This window comes from Cetorhinus maximus, chromosome 23 (genome assembly GCF_964194155.1).
Source record: "Cetorhinus maximus chromosome 23, sCetMax3.hap1.1, whole genome shotgun sequence".
Lineage (NCBI taxonomy): Eukaryota > Metazoa > Chordata > Chondrichthyes > Lamniformes > Cetorhinidae > Cetorhinus > Cetorhinus maximus.
In genome coordinates, this window is record NC_135901.1 from 22,450,547 (window position 1) to 22,478,244 (window position 27,698).

At 45.8% G+C, this 27,698-nt stretch overlaps 3 protein-coding genes across 3 annotated transcripts in view; 2 read left to right on the top strand and 1 right to left on the bottom strand.

Annotated features, from left to right (window-relative positions):
- The first annotated feature begins 1,728 nt into the window (after positions 1-1,728).
- On the top strand, positions 1,729-26,472 carry LOC144697887 (uncharacterized). Its single transcript, XM_078569853.1, has 3 exons — positions 1,729-2,721; positions 6,008-6,063; positions 24,426-26,472. Exons 1-3 carry the CDS (start codon positions 1,828-1,830, stop codon positions 25,564-25,566), a joined length of 2,091 nt encoding a protein of 696 aa, XP_078425979.1. The 5' UTR covers positions 1,729-1,827; the 3' UTR covers positions 25,567-26,472.
- Positions 4,841-27,698, top strand: part of LOC144696907 (uncharacterized) — a 75,509-nt gene continuing 52,651 nt past the window's right edge. Inside the window, exon 1 of the mRNA XM_078568623.1 lies at positions 4,841-5,504. The gene's annotated coding sequence lies outside the window, so the exon portion shown is untranslated. The remainder of the gene's footprint in view (positions 5,505-27,698) is intronic.
- On the bottom strand, positions 13,142-16,288 carry LOC144697104 (uncharacterized). The gene is made up of 3 exons (XM_078568927.1): positions 16,273-16,288; positions 13,503-14,470; positions 13,142-13,250 (listed from the first exon to the last, which is right to left on the bottom strand). Exons 2-3 carry the CDS (start codon positions 14,359-14,361, stop codon positions 13,240-13,242), a joined length of 870 nt encoding a protein of 289 aa, XP_078425053.1. The 5' UTR covers positions 14,362-14,470; positions 16,273-16,288; the 3' UTR covers positions 13,142-13,239.

Here is a 27,698-nt window from a genome sequence, read left to right on the forward strand (position 1 = left end):
GCAATGGTCATATGAGAAAAACTTTATCACACGCCAGTGTTTAGACTCTGGAATGCACTGCCTGAGAGTGTGATGGAGGCAGATTCCATCGAGGCATTCGAGAGGAAATGATTATATTGTTTGAAAAGGAAGAATGTGCGGGGTTACAGGGAGAAGGCAGAGGAGTGGCACACGGTGGATATCTGCTTTAGGGAGCCAGAACAGACACAAAGGGCTGAATGGCCTCCTTCTGTGCTGTAATTATTCTGTGATCCTGAAGCAGTGTAACTGGAAAAGCACTGAGACACACAAACCCTGGAGCACACCTGGAGAACCGTGTTCAGTTCTGGGCAGCAAACCTTAGGAAGCAAACCTTGGAGGGAGTGTGGCACAGATTTACCTGAATAATATCCGAACCTGAAGGGTTAAATTACAAGGCGAGATTGCACGCAAGAGTCACCGAGACATTATGACATAGAGGAGGCCATTCGGCCCATTGAGTCCATGCCAACTCTCCAGAGCAATCCAGTCAGTCCCATTTCCTTGCTCTATCTCTGTATTCTTGCAGATTTATTTCCCTCAAGTGTTTATCCAATTTCCTTTTGAGATCATTCACCGTGTCCATTGCCACCCCCCCTCATAGGCAGCAAGTTCCAGCTCATTATCACTCATTCTCAGAGGGCCAATAGGCTGTGGAATTCTCTTCCCCTGAGACCAGTGGGGCTGGGTCATTGAATATATTCAAGGCTGAGTTATATCGATTCTCGTTTGACAAAGGAGTCGCAGGTTATAGGAGATAAATAGGAAAATAGAGTTGAGGCCGCAATCAGATCAGCCATGATCTTATCAAATGGTGGAGCAGGTTTGAGGGGCCGAATGGCCTACTGTTGCTCCTAATTCCAATGTTTATATGTATGGAAACTCAGTACAGTCATGCCAGGGAGAGGGTGTTCAGCAATTGAAATCATTGAGGACTCTGATCTCTGGGAAGGAAAGAAACCCTGGGAGGTGGGCGTGGAGGATTCAGAAACACTCATTGGAGACCCCAAACCCCTAATAAGAGCCTGCAGGTCCTGCGTTTGCAGCTCTGGGGTTTCTTCCCAGGAGCAGGCCCAGGTTAACGGCCGTCATCTTGGTTCATCTGGGAGCAGACGCATGTATGGCCACCTTGGTGATGCAACAGAGAGTGGACGGGACTTGAGGGTGTCTGTGACCAGGAGGGAAAATGATTAGTTCATTCATTTTATTGTCAGTCTGCAGACAGGAGCTGGAGAACTGAACCCAGGCAGAGGAGAGGGAGGGAGAAAACTGGGAGTGGAGGAAAGAAATGGTGGAGATGGTGAGATGGGTTTGGAAAGAGGGAGAGTGTGTGGGACGGGGATTTACAGCTTTGGAGGAACAAAAGAAAAAACAATATTCCATTAAAACTAGAATTGTCTGTTCTGAATTTCCATCCCGGACTGACAGTGATGACTTTTATAAACTCGTTTTCCAGGGTATTAGAAGGGAAGGATTTGCAGATGTGAAACTCAAACCAAACATCTTCTGACAGTCACTCGATTCACCAGGACCTGAATTCCCTCAGACTTTGAATGTGGAAGGAGAAATGTTTGTCTGTTCTGTCAGTGGGGAAAGATACTGAACTTCAGTATCACTGGAAAAACACCGAGACACACACACACCCGAGTGAGAGTGTTCAGTGAATTGACTGTGGAAAGAGCTTTAACCAGTTAAACAACCTGAAAAAGCATCACCATTCACAGTGAGGAGAAACCATACACATGTTCTGTGTCTGGAGAAGGTTTCAACTGATCATTCAACCTGGAGTGACACAAGGACACCCATACTATGGAGAAACCATGGAAATGTGAGGACTGTGGGAAAGGATTCAGTTACCCATCCCTGCTGGAAAACCATCGACGCAGTCACACAGGGGAAAGGCCATTCATCTGCTCTGTGTGTGGGGAGGGATTTACTCAGTCATCTGGCCTTTGGTCACACCAACGAATTCACACTGAGGAGAAGCTATTCAGCTGCACTTCCTGTGGAAAGAGGTTCAGACACTCTTCAGCACTCACTGTACACCAACGCACTCACACTGGGGAGAGGCCATTCACCTGCTCCGAGTGTGGGAAGGGATTTACTCAGTCATTCCACCTTCTAACACACCAGCGAGTTCACACTGGAGAGAGGCTGTTCACTTGCTCTGTATGTGGGAAAGGATTCACTGGATCATCCCACCTGCTGTCACACCAGCGAATTCACATTGAAGAGAAACCATTCAGTTGCACTTCCTGTAGAAAGAGTTTCAGACAGGCATCCTCCCTCATTTTACACCAGCGAGTTCACACTGGGGAGAGACCATTCATCTGCTCCGAGTGTGGGAAGGGATTCACAGTTTTACCCACCCTGCTGAGACACCAGCGAATTCACACTGGGGAGAAGCCATTTAGCTGCACATCCTGTGGGAAGAGTTTCAGGCAGTCATCCAACCTCACTGCTCACCAACGCACTCACACTGCAGAGAAACCGTTCACATGCTCCGTATGTGGGAAAGGATTCAGTCGGTCATCCAACCTCACCGCACACCAGCCAGTTCACACTGGGGAGAGGCCGTTCACTTGCTCGCTGTGTGGGAAGGGATTTGCAAAGTCTTTCAACCTACTGACCCACCAACGCACTCACACTGAGAAGAGGTTATTCAACTCTCGGTGTGTGGGAAGGGATTCACTCAGTCACAATGCCTCCTGAGACATCGGCAAGTTCATAAGTGACTGCAGGGGTTGGATCCTGCTGTTCTTGCTGCTTGTAAGCTTGTTTAGTATTGATAGTCTGGCAATATTTTGTTTCTGCTGATGTTAACAACCCTATAACTGGCTGGAGTTTAATATTCTGGAGATGTCACTGATTTTCAGGACTGCAGTGTCCCTTTTTAAAAGCACCATCTGTGATCCTTCCTTTTAATTTTAAAAACTTTCAGTAGGAACCCCTTGACAATAAAATTATGAACTTTTACTACAATCGTAAATTGATATTTGATGAAAAATCTACAATTCAGTGTCTGAAAGATTTAACTGCAGGGATCTAAATATTTTTTTTCAATGCCAATGGGAAGAGGATAACCAGGGAAAGAGTAGGGCCCATTAGGGACCAATGGGCCTTGACATCTTGACCAACATTCAAGGCTATGGGCCAAGCGCTGGTAAATGGGATTAGGTAGGTAGGTCAGGTGTTTCTCACGTGTTGGTGAAGACTCAATGGGCCGAAGAGCCTCTTCTGCACTGTGTGATTCTGAGAAGATTTCAGGTGTGACTGGAAAAATGCTGAGACACTCAAACCCTGGTTAGAGCACACCTGAAGAACAGTGTTCAGTTCTGGGCAACAAACATCAGGAAGGATAGAATGGCCTTGGAGGGAGTGTAGCACATATTTACCTGAGTGATCTGAGCTCCAAGGGTTAAATTACAGAATGAGATTACACAGAAGAGTTACAGAGTCATTATGGCACAGAGGAAGCCATTAGGCTCAGTGAGTCCATGCCAGCTATGTAGAGCAATCCAATCAGTCCCATTCCCCTGCTCTATCCCCGTATCCTTGCAAGTTTATTTCCCTCATGCTTCTGTCCACTTTCCTTTTGAAATTACTCACCATGTCCATTTCCACCCCCCTCATAGGCAGTAACCTCCAGGTCATTACCACTCACTGTATAAAAATATTCTTCCTCACATCTCCCGCACTTTTTACCCAAAATCTTAAACCTCTGTCCTTGAGTCCTTGTACGATCAGCTGATGGGAATAGCTTTTCTTTGTCCACCATATCTAAACCTGTCATAATCTTGTACACTTCTACCAATCTCCCCTCAACCTCCTTTGCAGGAACCATTCTGGTAAATCTCCTCTGTGCCTTCTCAATGACCTTCACATCCTCCCTAAAGTGAGGAGACCAGAACTGGATGCAGTTCTCAAATTGTGGCCTAACCAGAGCTTCATAAAGAATTCAACATAACTTCCCTGTTTTTGTTCTCAATATCACCATTTATGAAGCTCAAGATCTAATCGTCTTTGCTAATCACTCTCTTAATACATTCTGTCACCTTCAGAGATCAAAGTCATGAAGCCTCAGGCCCCTCTGTCCCTGCACACTCTTTAGAGCTGTGCCATGAATAATATTTTCCCTCTCCCTATTCCTCCTGATAAAATACATCACCTCGCTGTGAGGGTTGTAATCCCTGGAATTTATAAGATTAAGAGCTGATTTGATCAAAGTTTTTGGGATATTAATTGGAACTGACAGGATAGATAGAGAGGAACTATTTCCACTGGTTGGGGAATCTAGGACGAGTGGGTGGAGGCTAAATATAGAATCAGGTTCTAGCGCCTTTTCAGGGAGAGAGTTCCCGATCAGAACAACTCTCTGTTGGTGCACTTCCCTGTTTTTGTACTCAGTACCTCTATTTATGAAGCCCAAGACCCCATATGCTTCACTGATACCCCCTCAATCTGTTCTGCCATAGGAAATTGGTCCCACAAATGGTTTAATCATCACTCGTACTCACAAAGCCTACATAATGATACAAGATTTAAAATAGTTCCTGTACTATGTGCCCTGAATACCACACACCAATCCCCAAGGTTATGTCATCCCATCTTCAAGCACCTTGATGTTCAGATGATAAGGGAATTATCCGGGGATTTCAGAAGTCAGAATGCAGGGAGAGAGATAGGTGGACTATGACCACCCAATAGCCAAGACCCCGGTGTTAGGCAGTTTTGGGAAAACACCGCGATCGTCCCTGTGATAGTGACACCAGTAAAAAGGGTGGAGGGAAGAGAGGGATCAGTGACTGGGCTGGAATAGGGGCCACGGCTGGCACGGCCGCTGGGAAGCACTTAGACATAGAGAATATGTGGGAACAGGATGAGGCTGTGAGGCAGCAATGGACAGGAATCTTCAGTAAAAGAAATAAAAGGCAGAGAGATGAAATCCTGGAACAACAAGGAGTGAAATCCAGAAAAGAGATGGTGGACGGACTGATCGAGAGAAAGGGAACGGTCAGTGAGATCATTCAGCAGAATAAGATTGAGGTGAAAAGTCAGAACATGTCTAAAGTTGTTCCCTGTGTGATGTAAGGAGGGTTTTTATTGGATCAGGTACAACAAGGCCAGGAGTACATTGAGAAACAATAGAGAGTCCAACAATAGAGAGCCCAAAGGGTCTGGAGCGGGGAGTTAATAAACCCAGGGAATCACAGGGCCGGTAGGACATTGAAAAACAATAGAGAGCTCAAAGGGTCTGGAGGGGGAGAGTTAATAAACTCAGGGAATCACAGGCTGCACAAACTTCAAGTGTGAGCCCAGACCCATTTTAAAACAGTGAACAAATAAATCCCTGATTTTACTGAGACTCTTTTCCGTGTCCCAGCTCCTGTAAATACTGACGGGAAAGGGACCGGAATCTCCGGAGGCTCCACTCCGCTGGCTGCTCATGAGGAAGTGATCTCCGATCAGATTAATGTGCTTCTGCTGTGAGTATTTAATAAAGTGTCCAAACCTCTCATTGTGCTTCCTGTCCAATATCCCCCTCATCCATGGATCTTCTGTTTTACCAACTGGGGGAAAGAAAATGCCCGTTCACAGATTGGTCTCGATGGCGGCTGGTTTACCCAGAATCCCCATGGGTCAGAAAGTCCCCTGTCAATGAGAACGGGAACCCATAGCGCCGGAATAAGGGCCGGGCTGTGCTCTGAGGCAGGGGCACAGCTGTGCGATGTTACTCAGGTGGAAATGGGTGGTTTTAGTGATCTGTAGTCAGAAGCTCAGTTTGGGCTGAAATATGACAACAAGATTGCGAATATTCTGGTTCAGCCTCAGAGAGCTGGTTAGGGAGTGGAGACAATGGCTTTCATTTTCCCAACGTTTAAATGGAGGGAATTTCTGCTCATCCAGTACTGGATGTCAGACAAGTCAGGACGGTGCGTGAGTTGGAGGTGATGGTGTTCAATGACACCTGTTACCTTCGTCCTTCTAGGTGGAGGAGGTTGAGGGTTTGGGAGATTCTGCCAAAGTTCTGGTCGAGCTGAAGATGTATTAAACACATCTTCACCCCCTGAATCGCCCACCTCTCTCTCTCATCCCATGGAGGCCAGAATCTTGTATAGGCCCAGACTGGGTGGCAGGTTCCCTTCCCTGAAGGACATTAGTGAACCAGTTGAATTTTTAGGACAATCCAGCAGTTTTCATGGTCACTTTTTCCTAGTGCTGGCCCCACAAATTACTAGATTCATTCAGCTCAGTTTCACAACCTGTTTTTGTGGGTTCTCTCTCACTCCCTTTTTTCTGTTTTAAATCAGTTTCACAGGGGATTAGAAGGGGAGGATTTGCAGTCAGGAAGCAGAAACAAAACATCACAGCAGAATCTGACAGTCACCCAATTTATCGTAACCTGAATATCATTTGATTTTGAACATGGAAAGAAAAAGCACCGTTCACATTGCGGAGAAACAGTACACGTGCTCTCTGTGTGGACGAGGCTTCAACCAATCATCTGGCCTGTCAAGACACAAGCGCAGCCACACCAGGGAAAAACCGTGGAAATGTGGGGACTGTGGGAAGGGATTCAGATTCCCGTCTGAGTTGGAAATGCTTCGGCGCAGTCACACTGGGGAGAAGCCGTTCACCTGCTCCACGTGTGGGAAGGGATTTACTCTTTCATCCAACCTGCTGAGCCACCAGCGAGTTCACACTGACGAGAGACCTTTTAAATGCCTAGACTGTGGGAAGTGCTTTAAAAGTTCCTGGGAGCTGATGTACCATCAGTGTGTTCACACTGACAAGAGACCATTTAAATGCTCTCACTGCGGGACTGGGTTCAGGCGATCATCTCAACTCATTGTACACCAGCGAATTCACACTGGGCAGAGGCTGTTCACCTGCTCCACTTGTGGGAAGGGATTCACTCATTCACCCCACCTGCTGAGACATCAGCGAGTTCACACGGGGGAAGAGACCGTTCATCTGCTCTGAGTGTAGGAAGGGTTTCACTCGGTCATCCCACCTGCTGACACACCAGCGAGTTCACACTGGGGAGAGTCCATTTAGCTGCCCCCAGTGTCGGAAGGGATTCACTCAGTTATCTAGCCTGCTGAGACACCAGCAAATTCACAATGGGAAGAGGCCATTTTCCTGCCCTCAGTGTGGGAAGAGATTCACTACGTCATCCAACCTGCTGACACACCAACGAATTCACACTGGAGAGAGGCCATTCACCTGCGCCCAGTGTGGGAAGAGATTCACTCATTCACCCCACCTGCTGAGACACCAGTGAATTCACAAGTAACGACAGTGATGGGATTTTGCTGTTCATCACATCTAGGACTGAATCATGTTCATTGGGGTCTGTTTCTGCTGATGTTAATAAACTACAGCCCACTTACAGGGTCTAATCTGGCGAAAAGTCAAATAAATTAGTTTTGTGTTAAAGACACAGTGTGTTGAATCTTTTTAATATCACTAACACAAGTTAGTTCCTTTTGAAGGGCTCTCCGTCTCCCCTGTCTCCTCCATCCTCACCTCCAACAACAAGTGTGAGGAGCTCATGGAGCTTCTTTGTCACTAAGATTGAGACAATCCGATCAGCTGCCTCTGCTGCTTCCCTCCCTTCCACTCGCCCTCCCTAAAGTTCCCCCTTACCTGAGCCCTGAACCTTTCTGTCATTTCCCTCCCATCTCCCCTCATGCCCTCTCAGAGCTCATCTTGTCCATGAAACCCACCTCCTGCTTCATCGACCCTACTCCCACTAAACTGCTGATCACTCAACTTCCCAATGTCCACTGACTATGTTAATAGTTTTCTCTCTCAGGTACTGTCCCTCTCTCCTTCAGATTTCCCATCATTATACCCTTCTCAAAAAACAAATGCTTGACCCACTGTCTTTCCAAACTATTGCCCCATCTCCAGCCTCCCTTTCCTCTCCAAAGTCCTTGAATATGTTGTCACTTCCCAAATCTGTGCCCATTTTTCCCAGAACCCCATGTTTGAATCCCTCCAATCAGGTTTTTGCCCCTGCCACAGTGCTGAAACAACTCTTATCAAAGTCACAAATGACACTCTATGTGACTGTGACAAAGATAAACTCGCCCTTCTCATCCTTGACCTGCCTGCAGCCTTTGACAATGTTGACCACATCATTCTGCACCTTCGCCTCTCTCCTGTCGTCCAGCTGGGTGGGGCTGCTCTCTCCTGGTTCCATTCTTCTCTATCTAATCATAGCCAGAGACTCACTTACAATGTCTTCCCTTTCCAATCCCACAGTTATCTCTGGTGTCCCCAAAGGATCCAGCCTTGGTCTCCTCTTATTTCTCATTAACCTGCTCCACACAATGACATCATCTGAAAACACTGTCAGTTCTCACATTTACACTGACAGCTCCCAGCTCTGCCTCACCACCACCTCTCTCGACTTCTCCACTTTTGGTAAGTTATCAGACTGTTTGATATCTGGTGGTGGATGTGCAGAAATTTCTTCAAATTAAACATTGGGAAGACTGAAGTCATTGTCTGAATGACTGGTAGAAGCAGATTCAGTAGTAACTTTGAAAAGTGATTTTAATTTCAACTTAATAAGTAAAGATTTGGAGGGTGATCGGAAAAGGGCAGGGAAGTGCGACAGATTTGTAACATTTTCAGAGACAGGACAGGCACAATGGGCTGAATGGCCGCCATCCGTGCTCTATGAGATTCTATCATATGTTTATTATGAATCGTTCCATTATTATAGATGACAGAATGTCATCAAACCACAGCAGAGGAGGCCATTTGGCCTATCGAATCTGTGCTGACAAATTCAGCAAGCGACCCAGTTAGTCCCACTCCCCCATTCTTTACCCCATCTGAGCATCATTTCTCCTTCAAGAATTTATTCGATTCCCTTTTGAAGGTCACTCTTGAATCTGTATCCATCCGATAGTGAATTCCAAATTCTTACCACTTGTTACTGAAAAGATTTCCTCATGATGCTAGCATAAAAGCAAAATATTGCAGATATTGGGTGTCTGAAATAAAACAGGAAATGCTGGGAAAACTCAGCAGGTCTGACAGCGCCTGTGGAGAGAGAGAAACAGGGTTAACATTTCGAGTCCATGTATCACTCTCCTTCATTGCACAATACCAAATATAGAATAGCCTGTTCCCTAGTCGGTTCCTCGACATTCGAGTCTAAAAAAAATCTTGTACACTCCAGGAATTCATCCACCACAGTAATATTGCTAATTTGGTTTGCCCAACCCATATGCAGCTTAAAGTCACCACTGAATACCATAGCACCCTTGTTACATGCATCTCTAATTTCCTGTTTAATACTGTCCCCCACCTGATCACTACTGTTTGGAAGCCTACAGACAACACCCAATAATGTTTTCTTCCCATTGTTACTTCTTAGCTCCACCCATTCTGATTCTACGTCTAAATTTTCTGAGCCAATTTCCTCTCTCATTATCGCACTGAATTTGTCTTTAACTAACAATGCCACACCACCTCCTTTTCCATTTTTCCTGTCTGTCCCTAATATCGAGTATGCTTGGATTTTCAGTTCCCAGCCTTGGTCACCCTGCAGCCATGTCTCATAAAACACAATCATATTGTATCTGTTTACATCTACTTGCACTGTTAATCCATCTACCTTATTGCGAATGTTCTGTGCTTTAGACTTTTTAACATTTTTGCACATTTTTTTTGTACTATGGCTCTATTTACTGCTAACCCTTGTTTCCTCTGCCTTCCACTTTTGCTTTCTACTTTTCTGTCTCTCATTCCAATCTTTGTTTCCCTCTCTTGTGTCTCCCCGCTCCGTTTCCCATCCCCCTGCCAGTCTAGTTTAAACCCTCCCCCACAGTACTAGCAAACACCCCAGCGAGGATATTGGTTGCAATCCTACTGGGGTGCAACCCATCCACCTTGTACAGGTTCCATCTTCCCCAGAATCAGTCCCAATGTCTCAGCAATCTAAATCCCTCCCTCCTGCACCATCTCTCCAGCCATGAATTAATCTGGTATATTCTCCTATTCCTGATCTTACCAGCATGTGGCACTTGGAGCAATCCTGATTCCAGGGGAATCCTGGAGGCCTTGCTTTTTAATTTATTTCCGAGCTCCCTATATTCTGCTTTCAGGACCTCATCCCACTTTTTACCTACATCATTGGTACCTATATGGACCATGATTTCTGGCTGTTCACCCATCCCTTCAGAATGTCCTGAGCCACTCAGTGGCATCCTTGATGCTGGCACCAGGGAGACAACATACCATGCTGGTGTCACGTCTGCAGCCGCAGAAACGTCTGTCTGTTCCCCTTATGATTGAATCCCCTGTCAATATTTCTCTTGTGCTCTCCCCACCTTGTGCAGCTGAGCCACTCGTGATGCCGCAGACTTTATTTAATTCATTCATGGGATGTGGGCGTCACTGGCTGGGTCAGCATTTATTGCCCATCCCTAATTGTCCTTTTCAGAGGGCATTTAAGAGTCAACCACATTGCTGTGGGTCTGGAGTCACATGTAGGCCAGACCAAGTAAGGATGACAGATTTTCTTCCCTAAAGGGACATTAGTGAACCAAATGGGTTTTCACAACTATCGACAATGGTTTCATGGTCTTTAGACTTTTTAAATTCTAGACTGTTTATCAAATTCAAATTCCGTGGCGGGATTCAAACCCAGGTCCGCAGAGCATTACACTGGGTGTCTGGATTATTCGTCCAGCGACAATACCACTACACCATTGCATCCTCTTTGCTTGGACCCAGGGACCCCTGCACTACCTGCTTAATGCTTTTACTCTGTCTGGCAGTCACCCAATCACTTTCTGCCTGTGTACTCTTTACCTGCGGTATGACCACCTTACTGTATGATCTCTTATTTGCTTTTGCTCCACAGTAACTCCAGCTCCAGCTCTGAAACGTGGATTTTGAGTAGCTGCAACTGGAGACATTTCCTGCATACTTGGTCACCTGGAGACTGGAAGTGTCCCTGACTTCCCACATCACACAGGAGGAGCATTCCACTTGGCCGAGCTGCCCTGCCATGACTTAACTGTATAAGACAGCTAACTAATGGACTAGCTGCAGCTGCAAGCAGAGCCTGTATAATCTTGGTTTTAAAGCTGGGCTAAATCTCACTTTCTCCCAACCCAAAAAGTAACTTTTAGCAACACTTAGAAGGACAAGGGCAGCAGACAGAGGGGAACACCACCACCTGGAAGTTCCCTTCCAAGCCACTCACCATCCTAACTTGGAAATATGTTGCCATTCCTTCACTGTTACTGGATAAAAATCCTGGAATTCCTCCCTAACAGCACTGTGGGTGTACCTACACCATGTGGACGACAGTGGCTCAAGAAAGCAGTTCACCACCACCTTCTCAAGGGCATTTAGGGATGGGCAATAAATGCTGGCCTAGCCAGCGATTCCCACATCCCATAAATGAACAAAAAAATTTAAAGAATGGTTAGACTTTAGAGAGAAATTAATCCTTAAAAGTCCCTCTCTTACCAAATGCCAACTTTAGCACTCCAGTGCAACCCAAAGCAACACTCCAGTGAAGATAAAAGCATAACTATCGATGGCTTGCTTTTATGCTGCCTGAATCTAGCTTCTGAAAACCTGTTTAAGTCAGTTAACTAATTAACTTGCTGCAGCTGCAAACAGAGCCTGTATAACCCGTTTTAAAGCTGGACTAAAACTCAACTTCTCCCAACCCAAAGAACAACTTTTAGTTAGTTGCTAAATTAAAGAAAGATTATACTTTTAATAGAAATTAACCCTTAAAAGTCCCTCTCTCATCAAACTCCAGCTGAAGCACTCTGATGCACCCCAAAGCAGCCCTCCTGTGCAGACCAGTGAGGGTGATAATGGAACATTTTTATATCAAAGTGCAGTGATACCTGATCACCTATTGAGTGAGTGAGCCTATAACAGTGTTATTCAAATAATCACAGCTACTGCAGGTGATTCTCTGGCTGCAATTTAATAAGAAAGGAATCAGGAGCGTGATGTCCCATCTAGCTGGGCACCAGTGGAGGGGCATTGGGGGAGGATGGTTTGGTTCTTGGTGTCAATGACTGCAGAGAGGCCGAGAAGGACAAGGAGGGAGAGTTCATCTTGGTGACATGGAATGTAAGTTGTGATTCTAAGAGCTCATTCAACACTGTGACAGGGGCAACAGTCATATTGGGGGGATTCAAAAATTGAATTCCTGGAAAGATGGGCATGGATTTGGGAAGTGACAAGGACTTTGGATGCAAAAGGGAGGTTGGAGATGGGGTGGGAGTTTGTAAATATGTTGTAGTCAAGGGTTGGTTTCATTGAGGAGGGGCTGATGATGGCAGATTTGAAGGACAGAGGGACAGGACCTGAAGAGAGAAAACCATTAACAATGTCAGTGAAAATGGGGAAGTTGGAAGTTCAGCAGATTAGTGAGAATAGGGTCAATGGAGCAGGAGGTGGTTCTCATGGACAAGATGAGCTCTGAGAGGGCATGAGGAGAGATGGCAGATAAACGTAAGAAATATGTGAGTTCAGGGCTAGGAGAAGGAGCAGCTTGAGAGGAAGTTCAGCCCGGTGTGTTAGTAGAAGGGAGCAAAGCAGCAAAGGCAGTTGATAGGATTGTCTTAATCATAGTGACAAAGAAACTCCATGAGCTCCTCGCACTTGTTTTTTTCTAATTCAATCATTGGATGTGGGCATCGCAGTCGAGGCCAGCATTTATTGCTCATCCCTAATTTCCCTTGAGAAAGTGAGGGTGAGCTGCCTTTTTAAGGCAGCCCTGTGGTGTAGGTACACCCACAGTGCTGTTAGAAGGGAGTTCCAAGATTTTGACCCAGTGACAGTGAAGGAACTGCGATATATTTCCAAGTCAGGATGGTAAGTGGCTTGGAGGGGAACTTCCAGGTGATGATGTTCCCATCTATCTGCTTGCCTTGTCCTTCTAGGTGGTAGCGGTCGTGGGTTCAGAAGGTGCTGTCTAAGGAGCCTGGTGAGTTGGAGTTTGAGAACAGAGGAGACAGGAAAGGAAGAGCATTTCAAAGGAATTAACTTGTGTTATAGATATTAAAAAGACTCGGCACACTGTGTGTTTAACACAAAGCTGATTTATTTTAATTATATCCAGAATATTGACACCTATAACTAGGCTGGAGGTTATTAACATCAGCAGAAAAAGAGCCCAATTTAGTCCTGGATGTGATTAGCAGCAAAATCCAATCACTATACTTACTTGTGAACTCGCTGGTGTGTCAGCAGGGTGGATGACTGAGTGAATCCCTTCCCACACTCAGAGCAGGTGAATGGTCTCTCCCCAGTGTGAACTCGCTGGTGCTCAGTGAGGTGAGATGATCTCCTGAACCCAGTCCCACAGTGAGAGCACCTGAATGGTCTCTCGTCAGTGTGAACACGTTGATGGGACATTAAGACCCCGGAACTTTTATAGCACTTCCCGCAGTCTGGGCATTTAAAAGGTCTCTCCCCAGTGTGACCTCGCTGGTGTATCAGCAACCTGGAGGACTGAGTGAATCCCTTCCCACACACGTGGCAAGAGAATGGCCACTCCCCAGTGTGAACTTGCTGATGTGTCAGCAGGTCGGATGTCCGAGTGAATCCCTTCCCGCACTTGGAGCAGATGAACGGCCTCTTCCCAGTGTGAACTTGCTGATGTATCAGCAAGGTGGATAACTGCGTGAATCCCTTCCCACAATCAGAGCAGGTAAACGGTGTCTCCCCAGTGTGAATGCGCCGGTGTGTCACCAGGTGGGATGACCGAGTGAATCCCTTCCCACACTCGGGGCAGGTGAATGGTCTCTCTCCAGTGTGAAGTCGTTGGTGTACAGTGAGTTGAGATGACCACCTGAACCCAGTCCCGCAGTGAGAGCACCTGAACGGTCTCTCATCAGTGTGAACATTTTGATGGGACATCAAGTCCCCAGAACTTTTGAAGCACTTCCCACAGTCTGGACATTTAAAACGTGTCTCGTCAGTGTGAATGCGCCGGTGTGTCAGCAGGTTGGATGACTGACTGAATCCCTTCCCACACTCAGAGCAGGTGAACGGCCTCTCCCCAGTATGAACTCGCTGGTGTCTTGTCAGGTGGCATGATCGAGTGAAACCTATCCCGCAGTCAGAGCAGGTGAATGGCCTCTCCCCAGTGTGACTGCGCCTGTGACTTTCCAGCTGAACTGGATAATTATATCCCTTCCCACAGTCTCCACATTTCCACAGTTTCTCCCTGTTGTGACTACATTTGTGTTTTGATAGGTTAGATGATCGGCTGAAGCCTCGTCCACACACAGAACACGTGTACGGTTTCTCTCCACTGTGAACGGTGCTTTTTCCTTCCATGTTCAAATTCCGATGATATTCTGGTTATGATAAATTGGGTGACTCTGTCAGATCCCAATGTGATGTTTGGTTTCAGCTTCCTGACTGCAAATCCTTCCCTTCCAATATCCTGTGAAATTGATATAAAACAGAAAAAGAGAGTGAGACAGAACCCAGAAGACACAAAGTTAGGTTGTGAAATTGAGCTGAATGAATCTGGTAATTTGTGGGGCCGGCACCAGGAAAAATTGACCATGAAAACTGCTGGATTGTCGTAAAAACCCAACTGGTTCACTGCTGTCCTTCAGGGTGGGAATCTGGTCTGGGCCTAAACAAGACTCTGGTTCTATTTGTGGAGAGAGGGTGTGTGTGAGATAAAGAGAGGTGAGAGGCAGGTGGTGAAGGGGAAAAATTTGATATCTATAATTTCACAAGAACGTTGACAGAAGCACCCAAACCCTCAGATTCCAACACCTAGACAGACCAGGGTATGTGAACACCAGCACCTCCAAGTTCCCACCCAAGTCACGCACCATCCTGACTTGTCTGACGTCAAGTACGGGATGCGCAGAAATTTCCTCTGAAGCTGAACCAGATTGTTCACAACCATGGTGTCATATTTGACTCCCAGATGAGCTTCCAACCAGATATCCACATCATCACCAAGGCCGCCTATTTCTACCTCAGTAATATGGCCTGACTCCACCCGAGCCTCAGTTTATATCCCGCAGAAGCCATTATCTATTCCTTTGTTACCGCAAGGCTAAACTATCCTAACACACTCCCAGTCAGCCTTCAACATTAAACCATCCCCCTCCACCCCCATAATCTTGAGGTCGTTCAAAGCTCTGTTGCTTGTGTGTTTAGTCGCACTGTCTTGTTCACCCACTGCCACTGTGCTTGCTGACCTACAAAGGCTCCCAGTTAAGAAGCACCAACTTTTAAAATTCTCAAACAAAAACAAAAATAGCTGGAAAAACTCAGCAGGTCTGACAGCATCTGCAGAGAAGAATACAGTTAACGTTTCGAGTCCGTGTGACTCTTCATCAAAACTAAGGAGAAATAGAAATGAGGTGAAATATAAGCTGGTTGAGGGGGGTGGGACAGGTAGAGCTGGATAGAGGGCCAGTGATAGGTGGAGGCAAAGAAGAGATTGCCAAAGATGTCATAGACAAAAGGACAAAGGATAAGGTTCTCATCCTTGTTTTCCTCCATGGTTATGATCATTCCTGTCTCCACAATCTCCACAACCAGCCACACAATCTCCAAGATCTCTCCACTCATCTAATTCCAGCCTCTTGAGAATTCCCAATTTTAATCGCCATCAGTGACTGTTCCTTCCATTGCCTAGGCCACAAGCTCTGGAATTTCCTTCTTAAACCTCTCTGCCTCTCCACGTCATTTTCTTCCTATAAGATATTCCTTAAAACCTATCTCTTTTGGTCACCTGCCCTAATATCTCCTTATGTGGCTGTGGCAAATGTTACTTTGTAACATTTATGTGAAATGCATTGGAAAGTTTTATACTGTTTAGGGCACAATATAAATACAAATGATTGTCACTGACTTGGACATATACCATTGTTCTGCCTCATCAATAAGACATTGTAACTCAAAGTATGAAGCAGCTTGATGGACAATTGTTCACATTTTGTCACTGGAAAAATTTCAATAACATTGCTCCCTACAAAGATGGAGGCCGCGCATGCGCCCTGCTGCAAATTGCCCCCAATAAAGATGGCGGCCATTAATCCGGGTCTGGAACTGGGAGAAAGCGGCGGCCCTGCTCTGTGCAAAAGAGGGGAACGATCCCGGGTACCGGTTGGTTGTTTTTTGAGGTTTACGGTCTACATAACATTTACGAAGCCTATTCAACCACCGGCATGATTCTGCCATCGCTCCACCCCACCATCTCACCCTCTTCGCCTTTACCGAATGCGAATCCGAGATAAAAAGCTTCTCTCCATCGCCATTAATCACACTGCGCATGCTTCACTCAGCCCAGCCCTGCCCCGCCCCTTATTCACTCCGATTGGTTGGAGGACCAGCCGCTTCGACGCGCCTACAGCCCCGCCCTCTCCTTTCCTATTGGTCTGGATCTGCCGTCAATCAGCCAAGCATTGTGAGTTGTCAGGTGAGAGGTCACTTTCGTGAGCCGGTTAATAAAAACATAGGAATTAGAAGCAGGAATAGGCCGTTAAGCTCTTCGAGCCTGCGCCGCCATTCAATATGATCATGGCTGGTCTTCTATCTTAATGCCATACTCCCACTCTCTCCCCATACTCCTTGACGCCTTTAGAGTTTAGAAATCTGTCTGTTTCCTTCTGAAATATATTCAGTGACTTTGCCACCGCAGCCCCCTGTGATAGAGAGTTCCACAGGTTGACCACCCTTTGAGTGAAAAAATTTCTCCTCATTTCAATTCTAAATGGCCTACCCCGTATCCTGAGATTGTGACCCCTTGTTCTAGACCCCACCGACCCACCCCCACCTCCCTGCCCCCCGCCACCAGGCAGAGGAAACGTCATCCCTGCATCCAGTCTGTCCAGCCCTGTCAGAATTTTATACGTTTCAATGAAATCCCCTCTCATTCTTCTAAACTCCAATAAATACAGGCTTTGTTGGCTCAATCTGTCCTCATACAACAATCCTGCCATCCCAGGAATCAGTCTGGTCAACCTTCGCTGCACCCCCTCTATGGCAAGTATATCCTTTGTTAGGTGAGGAGACAAAACTTCACACAATACTCCAGGTGTGATCTTACCAAGGCCCTGTATAACTGCAGTAAGACATCCTTGTTCCTGTACTCAAGTCCTCTCGCAATGAAGGCCAGCATACCATTTGCCTTAACAGCTCGCTGCACCTGCATGCTTGCTTTCAGTGATTGGTGTACAAGGACACCCAGGTCCCTTTGTACATCTACAGTTCCCAATGTATCACCATTTAAATAATACTCTGCCATTCTGTTTTTCCTACCAAAGTGAATAACTTCACACTTATCCATGTTATACTGCATCTGCTGTGTATTTGCCCACTCACTCGACTTGTCTAAATCACCTTGAAGCCTCTTGACATCCTCCTCACCACTCACATTTCCACCTAGTTTTGTGTGGTCAGCAAACTTGGAAATATTACATTTGTTTCCCTCCTCCAAATCATTGATATATACGGTGAATAGCTGGGGCCCAAGCACTGATCCCTGCGGTACCCCACTAGTTACCACCTGCTATTCCAAAAAAGACCCATTTACTCCTACTCTCTGTTCTGTCCACTAACCAGTTCTCAATCCATACCAATATATTACCCCCAATCCCATGTGCTTTAATTTTGCACACTAACCTCTTATGTGGGACTTTAACCTTTCTGAAAATCCAAATACACCACATCCACTGGTTCTCCCTTATCTATTCTGCTAGTCATGTCCTCTAAAAACTCCAGGAGGTTTGTCAAACACGATTGCCCTTTCATAAATCCATGTTGACTTTGTCTAATCCTGTTGATATTTTCCAAAGATCCAGTTATCACGTCCTTCATAATAGATTCTAGCATTTTCCCTACCACAGATGTTAGGCTAACCGGTCTGTAATTCCGTTTCTTCCCTCTTTTTTTAAATCGTGGGGTTACATTTGCCACCTTCCAGTCTGCCGGGACTATTCCAGAATCTACAGAATTTTGGAAGATGACAACCAGCGCATCCACTATTTCCATGGCCACCTCCTTTAGTACCCTGGGATATAGATTATCAGGCCCTGGGGATTTAGCAGCTTTCAGTCCCATTAATTTCTCCAGCACTGTTTTTTTTAAGTAATACTAATTTCCTTCAATTCCTCCTTCTCATTAGACCTTTGGTTCCCTAGTATTTCTTGGAAGTTATTTGTGTCTTCCTCCATGAAGACAGAACTAATGTAGTTGTTTAATTGCACTGCCATATCCTTGTTCTCTATTATAAATTCTCCTATTTCGGACTGTAAGTGACCTACATTTGTCTTCACTAATCTTTTTCTTCTTACATGCTTGTAGAAGCTTTTATAGTCCTCTTTTATGTTCCTTGCAAGTTTACGCTCATACTCTATTTTCCCCTCTTAATCTCTTGGGCCTCCTTTGCTGAATTCTAAATTGCTCCCAATCCTCAGGCTTGTTATTTTTTCAAGCAACTTTATATGACTAGTCTTTGGATCTAATACTACACTTCATTTGTTTTGTTAGCCATGGTTGGGCCACTTTGTGGTTTTGCACCAGAAAGGAATATATAACTGTTGCAATGCATACATTCATTCTTTATATATTAGCTATTGCCTATCCACCATCATCCCTTTTAATGACATTCCCCAATTTATCTTAGCCAGCTCACACCTTATACCCTTGACTTCCCTTTGTTTAGATTTAGGACCTGAGTTTCAAATTGGACTACTTTATTTTCCAACCTAAGGAAGAATTCTCTCATGTTATGGTCACTGTTCCCTAAAGGACCCCACACCACAAGATTATTAATTAACCCCTTCTCATTGCACAAAACCAAATCCAAGATAGCCTGTTCCCTAGTTGGTTCTTCAACATACTGGTCTAAAAAAAATCTCATACAGACTCCAAGAATTCATCCGCCACAATGTTATTGCTGATTTGGTTTGCCCAGTCTATATTAGATTAAAGTCACCCATGATTACTGTAGCACCATTGTTATATGCATCTCTAATTTCCTTTTTAATACTGTCCCCTGCCTTACCACTACTATTTGGAGGCCTGTACACAACTCCCACTAATGTTTTCCACCCCTTGTTGCTTCTTAGCTCCACCCAGACTGATTCTACAACTAGATTTTCTCAGCCGATATCCTCTCTCACTATTGCACTGATTTCATCCTTAACTAACAATACCACTCCACATTCTTTTCCTTTGTGCCTGCCCTTCCTAAATATGGAATACCCTTGGATATTCCGTTCCCAGCCTTGGTCACCCTGCAGCTGTGCATTTGTAATCACAATCAAATCATAGCTGTTTACTTTTATTTGCACTATTAATTCATCTACCGTATTGTGAATGCTCCATGCATTCAGAGCCAGTGCCTTTGGAGTTGTCTTTATTCACATCTTCTTTTGTACTATTGCCCTATTTGCTGCTATCCCCCGTTTCCTCAGCCTTCCACTTTTGCTTTTTACTTCCCTGTCTTTCATGTCTATCTTTGTCTCCCTCTTCTGTGTCTCCCACTCAGGTTCCCATCCCCCTGGAGTCTGTGGGCTGTAGTGCAGATGCCAATGATTGTGATTTGGGGGATCCCATGGAATCCCCTCTGGGGCAGCTTTCCTGGTGAGCCAGTCTGCCTGGTTATTACCATCACCCTCTTCACTAACTCCTGCTGCTGATGTACCTTCACCTTACAAACAGCAATTTGTCCTGGACACTTACCAGCAACATCCCGAATCATTCAGAGTTTGTAGTGGTGACTGAGTGGTTTCCTTTCTGTTGTCGAGAAGCCATATGTTTTTTGCCAGGACGAAAGATTCTGCATGAGGGAATTACAACTAGAGGAGCTTTCAGAATAGTGGTGCTTCTCTCAGTAACGGTTTGAAGGGCTGTGATGATGCTTTCTAGGCTGAATATTGTGGTGGTTATTTAATAAGAATATTACAGCTGTCATGAGGAATCAAAGACACAGAACAAGTCTGGCACAGACTTTGTTTATAAAACAAAGATCCATCCAGATGAACAATGGAGTCTAACAATGATGTGGCTTTTACTGTTTCATTGTACATGGCCCCTTTCACCTGACATGTATGTGAGGTTCTTTCATACTGCAACATCCCAGCCAATTCTTAATTGTGAGGTTGCAGGATATTAATTCATCTACTCTATTACATCAGCGATACTCCCTTAATTGACCTTGTATTAAAAATGTCACTGTGGTATGTGGGGTATGTAGAATTATTGAATTAAACTCTACCAGGTAACTCTGTGCGCTTAATTAACCAGTGAGCTCTTCATATCTGCTTAGTACACTGGGCAATCGATCTTTGCACAAGGGTGAGTATGTCTAAGAGCTGTCCAATTGGAAAATCTTCTCCATTCACCTCTTGCATTACGACAGCAGACTGACAGCAGACTGCTCTGACTCCACCAGCAGGGCTGTGAAATCAATTTTAAAATCTTGCAAAGAGCCAGCACAGGCATGATGGGCCAAATGGTTTCCACCTGAGCTGTATCATTCTATAAAGCAGTGAATATTCAGTATCTGGAGATAAATGAGAGAGGAACCATTAAGAAAAGCTTTATAAGTTCTGCGTAGTTCCACAGCAGAGCAACGGTTTGAATCACTGAGAAATAGAACATAGCATTTGCACCCGTTCTCAAGCATGTATGTGATTTCTTAAGTTAACGTATCCCAATTTTTAACAAAATTATTTTTCATTCCGTGTTTGGAGAATCAATGGCGCTACTGTTACCCAATATGCTCGGCGGCTGTGAATGTGCCTTATTAACGGTACAGGAGCCCAGTGCGCAGGTGCAATGCTGGATTCCATCTCGGGCATGCGCAGTGTCACTTTGATCAGAGCCCTGTGAGTGCTTTGGACGGTTTTTTCAGCGGGTAAGAGCTGGTGGGGCAGAGTGAGGAACAGAGCCGGGAGTCCTGGGTGGGGCGGGTGGAGAGAGGGGAGATTTTATAAACAGCCGCTGGAGGCCGTAAACTCCGAATTAGACCCTGCAGGTCCGGCGTTTGTACTTCCGGGGCTTTTTCTCTGGAACAGGCCCAGATTAACGACCACCATCTTTGTTCAGCGCTGAGCAGAGCGCGTGCGCAGCAATCTTGGTGACGCAACAGAGGGTGGGCGGGGCTCCAGGTTCCCGGTAAGCAGCAGATTGACAGGTCCGGGTTAACGGCCGCCATCTTTCCAGGAGCCAGGTGCTTTAGGACGCATGCGCAGCGATCCTAAGAACGGAAGACATCAGAATTCGGAGCAGGAATAGGCCATTCGGTCCATCGAGCCTGCTCCACTGATGAAATAAACTCATGGCTGATCTGATTGTTCCTCCTGCCCCCATAATCCTTGAGTCCCTTCTAGACTGAGCTTCCATTGCTCATTGGGGAAGAGAATTCCACAGACGAATGACCTTCTGAGAGAAGAAATTTCTCCTCATCTCAGTGTTAAATGGGAGACTTCTTAGTTTTAAACACTGCCCCTTAGTTCTAGATTCTTCCTATGAGGGGAAACACCTTTCAGCATCTATCTGTCTAGAGCCCTCAGAATCTTATATATTTCAATAAAATCTTCTCCCATTCTTATAACTCCAATGAGTACAACCTCTAACCTTGCTTCAAACGACAAACTCCCTCATCCCAAGAATGAGACTAGTGAACCTTTACTGAACTGCCTCCTGTGCAAATAATAAGTCTTAAGTATTCCTGGGACTGGAAAAAGGAGGGAATGTTGTGAATTTCTATCCTGGACTAACAGTGATGGATTTTGGAAACTTTTTACAGGGGGTTAGAAGGGGAGGATTTACACACAGCAAGCACAATTCAAGAGAAAGGTTTGTCTATTCTGAATTTCTAACCGCTACTGACACTTATGACTCTTGTAATCTCCTTTCACAGGGAGCTAAAGATTTGAAAACTGTGATATTTTTCTCTGACTCAGTGCTTCTGATATCTTTCCAACTGCAGGCTCCAGCAGGAGATTTTAAATTTGAATACAGTGAAATTGTTTCGGAGGTGAGTACTATTGAACATTCATCTACACTTTGGAGCTTTTAGTGCTGTGCTCTGGCTCCATGGCTCTGGAGCTTGTGTGGCCCCTGTGGATCTGAATCCATGTCCATCTATTGCTCTGTTTCACCTCTGCCCTCCCTGATCACCTTTCTGCCATGGTCTAACTTCCTCTGCCTGTAATAATGGTTGTAATTTAACCATGTTTGGTATTTTACTGTTCTTTCTACAGTTACTGCCTGACCTGCTGAGTACTTCCAGCATTTGCTCTTTTTATTTCAGTTTTACAGCAGCTGCAGTATTTTACTTTTTTATTCCAAGTGTTTCCCTCAGAACTGAGTCTAGAAACACAGATAGACCAATTAAGAACTGATTGGTAATGGGCTGGGTGTTGGTGCAAAGGTTGATCCTCAGCCCCCAGAATGGGTCCTTTTTCACAGAATCATTGAATGGTTACAATACTGAAGGAGGCCATTTAGCCCATCGTACCCGTGCTGGCTCTCTGCAAGAGCAGATCAGTTAGTCCCACTACCCTGCCCTTTCCTCATAGCCCAGTAGTTTTTTTTCTCTCTCCAGGATCTTATCTAATTCCCTTTGTTTTGTTGCATTAGTTTGAGCTGGAGTGGAGATGGAGGAGAAGCTGCTGGGTTTAACCTCAAGGACTTTGGAAGCTAGTTGGGAGCAACGATTTTAGTTGTGAAACTGTCAAGGGAGGAAGATTCCAGGGGAGGTCTGGTTGCTAAACGGACATTTAGGAACAAGCATTTCTTTAGATGCTTCAATCTATTTTACATATACATATTTTAAAAGTTTGTGGAATTTGGGTGACACCAACAAGACCAGCAGCAGATATTGTCAATCCCCAGTTATCTGTGGAGAAGATGATGTTTGACCTTCTTGAACCGCTGCAGTCGGTATGGTGAAGGTGCTTCCACAATGCTGTTCGGTAAGGAGTTACAGGTTATTCACCCAGTGGTGATGAAGGAATGGCGATATATGTCCAAATCAATGACAATGATTAGCATTTATATTGTGTCTTTTACATAATAAAACTTTCCAAGACATTCACTGAAATATTACTAAGCAACATGAGACACCGAGTCACAAGGTGATATTAGAGCAGGCGACCAGAAGCTTAGTCAATGAGGTAAAGAAGTGGAGAGATTAAAGGAGGAAATTCCAGAACTTGGGCCTCGGCAACTGAAGCAATGGCCACCATTGCTGATATGATTAAAATGTGGAATGCTCATGATGCTGCAATTAGATGAGCGCAGGTATCTCAAAAGGTTATGTGACTGGAGGAGATTACAGAGATACGGATGGGTAAATCTAGAGGTAACAAAGGAATGGAGGAGAGTTTCAGAAGCAGATGAGCTGAGACTAGGAAAGAGCCGAGCAATGTTACTGAGGTGGAAATAGGCGATCTTGGTGATGATGCGGATCAGTGGTCAGAAGCTCAGTTTGGGGTAAAAGATGACAGCGATCTTGTGAACAGTCTGGTTCAGCTTCAGACAGTTTCTGGGGAGAGGGATGGAGTCCAGTGGTTATTGAGTGGAGTTTGCAGCAGGGACTGAAGACAATGGCAATCATGTTCCCAGTATTTAATTGAAGGAAATTTCTGTTCACCCAGGACTGGATGTTAGACAAGTCAGGATGTTGTCTAAGTTGAAGGGAAACTTGCAGGCGATGATGTTCACATACACCTTCTACCTTGGTCCTTCCAGGTGGTTGAGCTTGACGCTTTGGGAGATTCTGTTACCTTTTGGCCAAACTGTAGATTTGTAAAAGGACTCTCTCATCCGCTGCCTCTCTCTTTCATCTGCTGCCTCTCTCTCTCTCTTTCTCTTTCTCCCTCTCTCTACCTCTCTTTCTATATCTCTATTTCTCTCTCTCGCTCGCATACTCTCTCGCGCGCGCGCTCTCTCTCTCTCGCGCGCTCTCTCTCTCGCGCGCTCTCTCTCTTGCGCACGCTCTCTCTCTCTCGCGCTCGCTCTCTCTCTCGCGCTCGCTCTCTCTCTCGCGCTGTCTCACGCGCTCTCTCTCTCTCGCACTCTCTCGCTCTCTCTCTTTTTCCTCCTAGAGTGTCCAAAGTCCTCTTTAGGTCCAGACTGGGTGACAGTTTCCCTTCCCTGAAGGACATTAATGAATCAGTTGGGTTTTTATGACAGCCCTTCAGCTTTCATGGTCTTTTTTCCGACTGCAAGTCCCATAAATTCATTCAGCACAATTTCACTGTCTGTCTTTGTGTTTTTGTGGGTTCTCTGTGACTCTTTTTTTTCTGTTTTAAATTTCACAGGGTATTAGAAGGGAAGGATTTGCAGTCGGGAAATTGAAACCAAACATCACATCAGGATCTGACGGAGTTGCCCAATTTATATTAACGTGAATATTATCGGATTTTGAATATGGAAGGGAAAAGCACCATCCACAATGGAGAGAAACCGTACATGTGTTCTGTGTGTGGACGAGGCTTCAGCCGATCATCTGGCCTGTCGAGACACAAGTACAGTCACACTAGGGAGAAACCATGGAAATATGAGGACTGTGGGAAGGGATTCACTCATTCATCCGCCCTGCAGAATCACCAGCGAATTCACACTGGGGAGAGACCATTCACCTGTTCCGAGTGTGGGAAGGGATTCACTCGGTCAGCCACCCTGCTGAATCATCGGCGAGTTCACACTGGGGAGAGGCCATTCACCTGCTCCGAGTGTGGGAAGGGATTCACTCAGTCATCCCACTTGTTGACACACCAGCGTGATCACACTGGGGAGAGACCATTCACCTGTTCTGTGTGTGGGAAGGGATTCACTCGGTCATCCCACCTGTTGACACACCAGCGTGATCACACTGGGGAGAGACCATTCACCTGCTCTGTATGTGGGAAAGGATTCATTCAATTATCCAACCTGTTGGCTCACCGGCAGGTTCATACTGGGGAGAGGCCGTTCACCTGCTCTGAGTGTGGGAAGGGATTCACTCAATCCGGCAGCCTGCATTTACACAAGCTCACTCACACTGGGGAGAGACCATTCACCTGCTCAGAGTGTGAGAAGGGATTCACTCGGTCATCCGACTTGCTTATACACCAGCGAGTTCACACTGATGAAAGGCCTTTTAAATGCCCAGATTGTGGGAAGTGCTATAAAAGTTCCGGGCAATTGATCTCGCACCAACGTGTTCACACTGAGGAGAGACCATTCAAGTGCTCTCACTGTGGGACTGGGTTCAGGCGATCAACAAACCTCACTGTACACCAACGAAATCACACTGGGGAGAGACCATTCACCTGCTCTGAATGCGGGAAGGGATTCTCTGATTTATCCACCCTTCTGAAACACCAGCGCGCGCACACTGGAGAGAGGCCATTCACCTGCCCTGAGTGTGGGAAGGGATTCACTCAGTCAGCCAACCTGCTGAGGCACCAGCGGATTCACACTGGGGAGAGGCCATTCACCTGCTCCGAGTGTGGGAAGGGATTCACTGACTTGTCCAACCTGCTGAGACACCAGCGAGTTCATGAGTAACTACCATGATTTGATTTTGTTGTTAACCACATCCAGGAATGAACCATGTTCATTGGGATATGTTTTTTTCTTCTTCCTCTTCCTCCCATTTTATTTGTGGTCACCACAATGCTGCTTGATCACCTTCTCTATCTCCTCCTGTCAGTCACTCATTCCTCTTCCAATCCCACTGCATTTCTGTCTCTGGCCACCACATCTTTCCATCTGGTCTTAGACCTTTGTCTTCTCCTTCTTCCTGACAGTCCCATGTCCATCACTCACCTCACCACATTTCCTCTCTCTCTCCACAACAAACGACCAGACCATTTCAATCTCTTCTCAGCTACATTCTTTGATGTTTCCACAATCTTCACTGACCCCCTTATGTACTGGTTTCTAATCCTGTCCTTTCTTGTCACTCCACACATCCATCTCAGCATTTGTATCTCGTTAGTATCCAGTCGTTGTCCTCTCTTCTTGATATTGTCCAAGTTACCCCAGGTATTTGAAACTACTCATGTTGTCCAAGTCTTCACCTATCATCTTTACACCTTCACTCTGATTGTCTTCCTTAGGCTCAAACTGACAGTCGATGGATTGGGTCTTTGGTTCACTAATGTCCTTCAGGGAAGGAAATCTGTATGGACTCGAAACATTAACTTGGTTTTTCTATTTCCACTGATGCTGCTAGACCTGCTGAGTTTTTTCAGCATTTTCTGGTTTTATTTCAGTTTCCCAGCATTCATCGTATTTTGCTTTTATTTAAAACAATCTCCATATTGTATTGACCTTCCCGGTATTACTCCATCACTTGTCTCAAAACAAAAATAGCTTTGGGATCTGTTTCTGCTGATGTTAATAAACTCTATCCCGGTTATATGTGTTAATACTCTGGATAAAAGTCAAATAAATCAGCTTTAACAGACAGTATGATGAGTCATTTTGATATCTCTCACAAATTAGTGCCTTGTATAGGTCTCTCCCTCTCCCCTGTCTCTTCCTCCTCACCAACAAGTGTGAGGAGCTCATGGTGCTTCTTTGTCTCTAAGATTGAAACAATCTGATCAGCTGCCACTTCCTCTTCCCTCCCCCCCATAGCCCACCAGGAAAAACTTCGCCTCAAGATCGGCCCAGCTGTAGCCCTTGGGATACCGAGACATTGATTTTCAGTCAGCAGCTCAAGCTGTCAATGGCGGTTTATTTACCCACAACACGCCTCGCTGCAGAAAGTCTATCCACGACGATAGGAGTCCAGTGCGCAGGTGCAGTGTGGCTGTGCGCTCTGAGCATGCTCAGTGTCAGTCATGGTGACAGAGCGAGGAGGAGCGGACGGTTCGTGAGGCGGGACGAGATTGTGTGCACAGGGTAGGCATGGAAACCGCGGCTGGACTAGGAACTGGATCAATTTCTGGGGTAGGCTCTATGCCCTGAATAAGAGGCCATTGGCCCCGCGATGACAAGGCCGAGTAGCGGGCTTACTGGCCGCCATATTGCGAGTTAGGACGGATCAGGGAGGCGAAGTTTCCTCACCGGTGACGGCCCGGGTTATCCAGGCAACAGGCCGCCATCTTGAGAGAGGAAGGCGGGGCTTGTTCAGGGAGCGAGGCGCATGGGCGGCCATCTTGGTGAGGGAAGAGGGAGTGGGCGGGGATTGTTCGGTGAGAGGGAATTAGGAGCAGGAATAGGCCATTCGGCCCTTCGAGCCTGCTCCACCATTCAATAAGATCATGGCTGATCTGACTGTAACCTCCAGTTCACAGAGATAAAAACAAAAAGCTACTGCGGATGCTGGAAATCCAAAACAAAAACAGAATTACCTGGAAAAACTCAGCAGGTCTGGCAGCATCGGTGGAGAAGAAAACAGTTGACGTTTCGAGTCCTCATGACCCTTCGGCAGAACTGATGTATAGTTAGGAGAGAGGTGAAATATAAGCTGGTCTAAGGTGGGGGGTGGGGGGAGAGAGAAGTTGAGGGTGGGGTGGTTGTAGGGATAAGCAAGCAGTGATAGGAGCAGATAATCAAAAGATGTCACAGACAAAAGGATCAAAGAGATGTTGAAGGTGGTGATATTATCTAAGAAAAGTGCTAATTAAGAATGGATGGCAGGATACTCAAGGTACAGCTCTAGTGGGGGTGGGGTGGAAAGACTAACA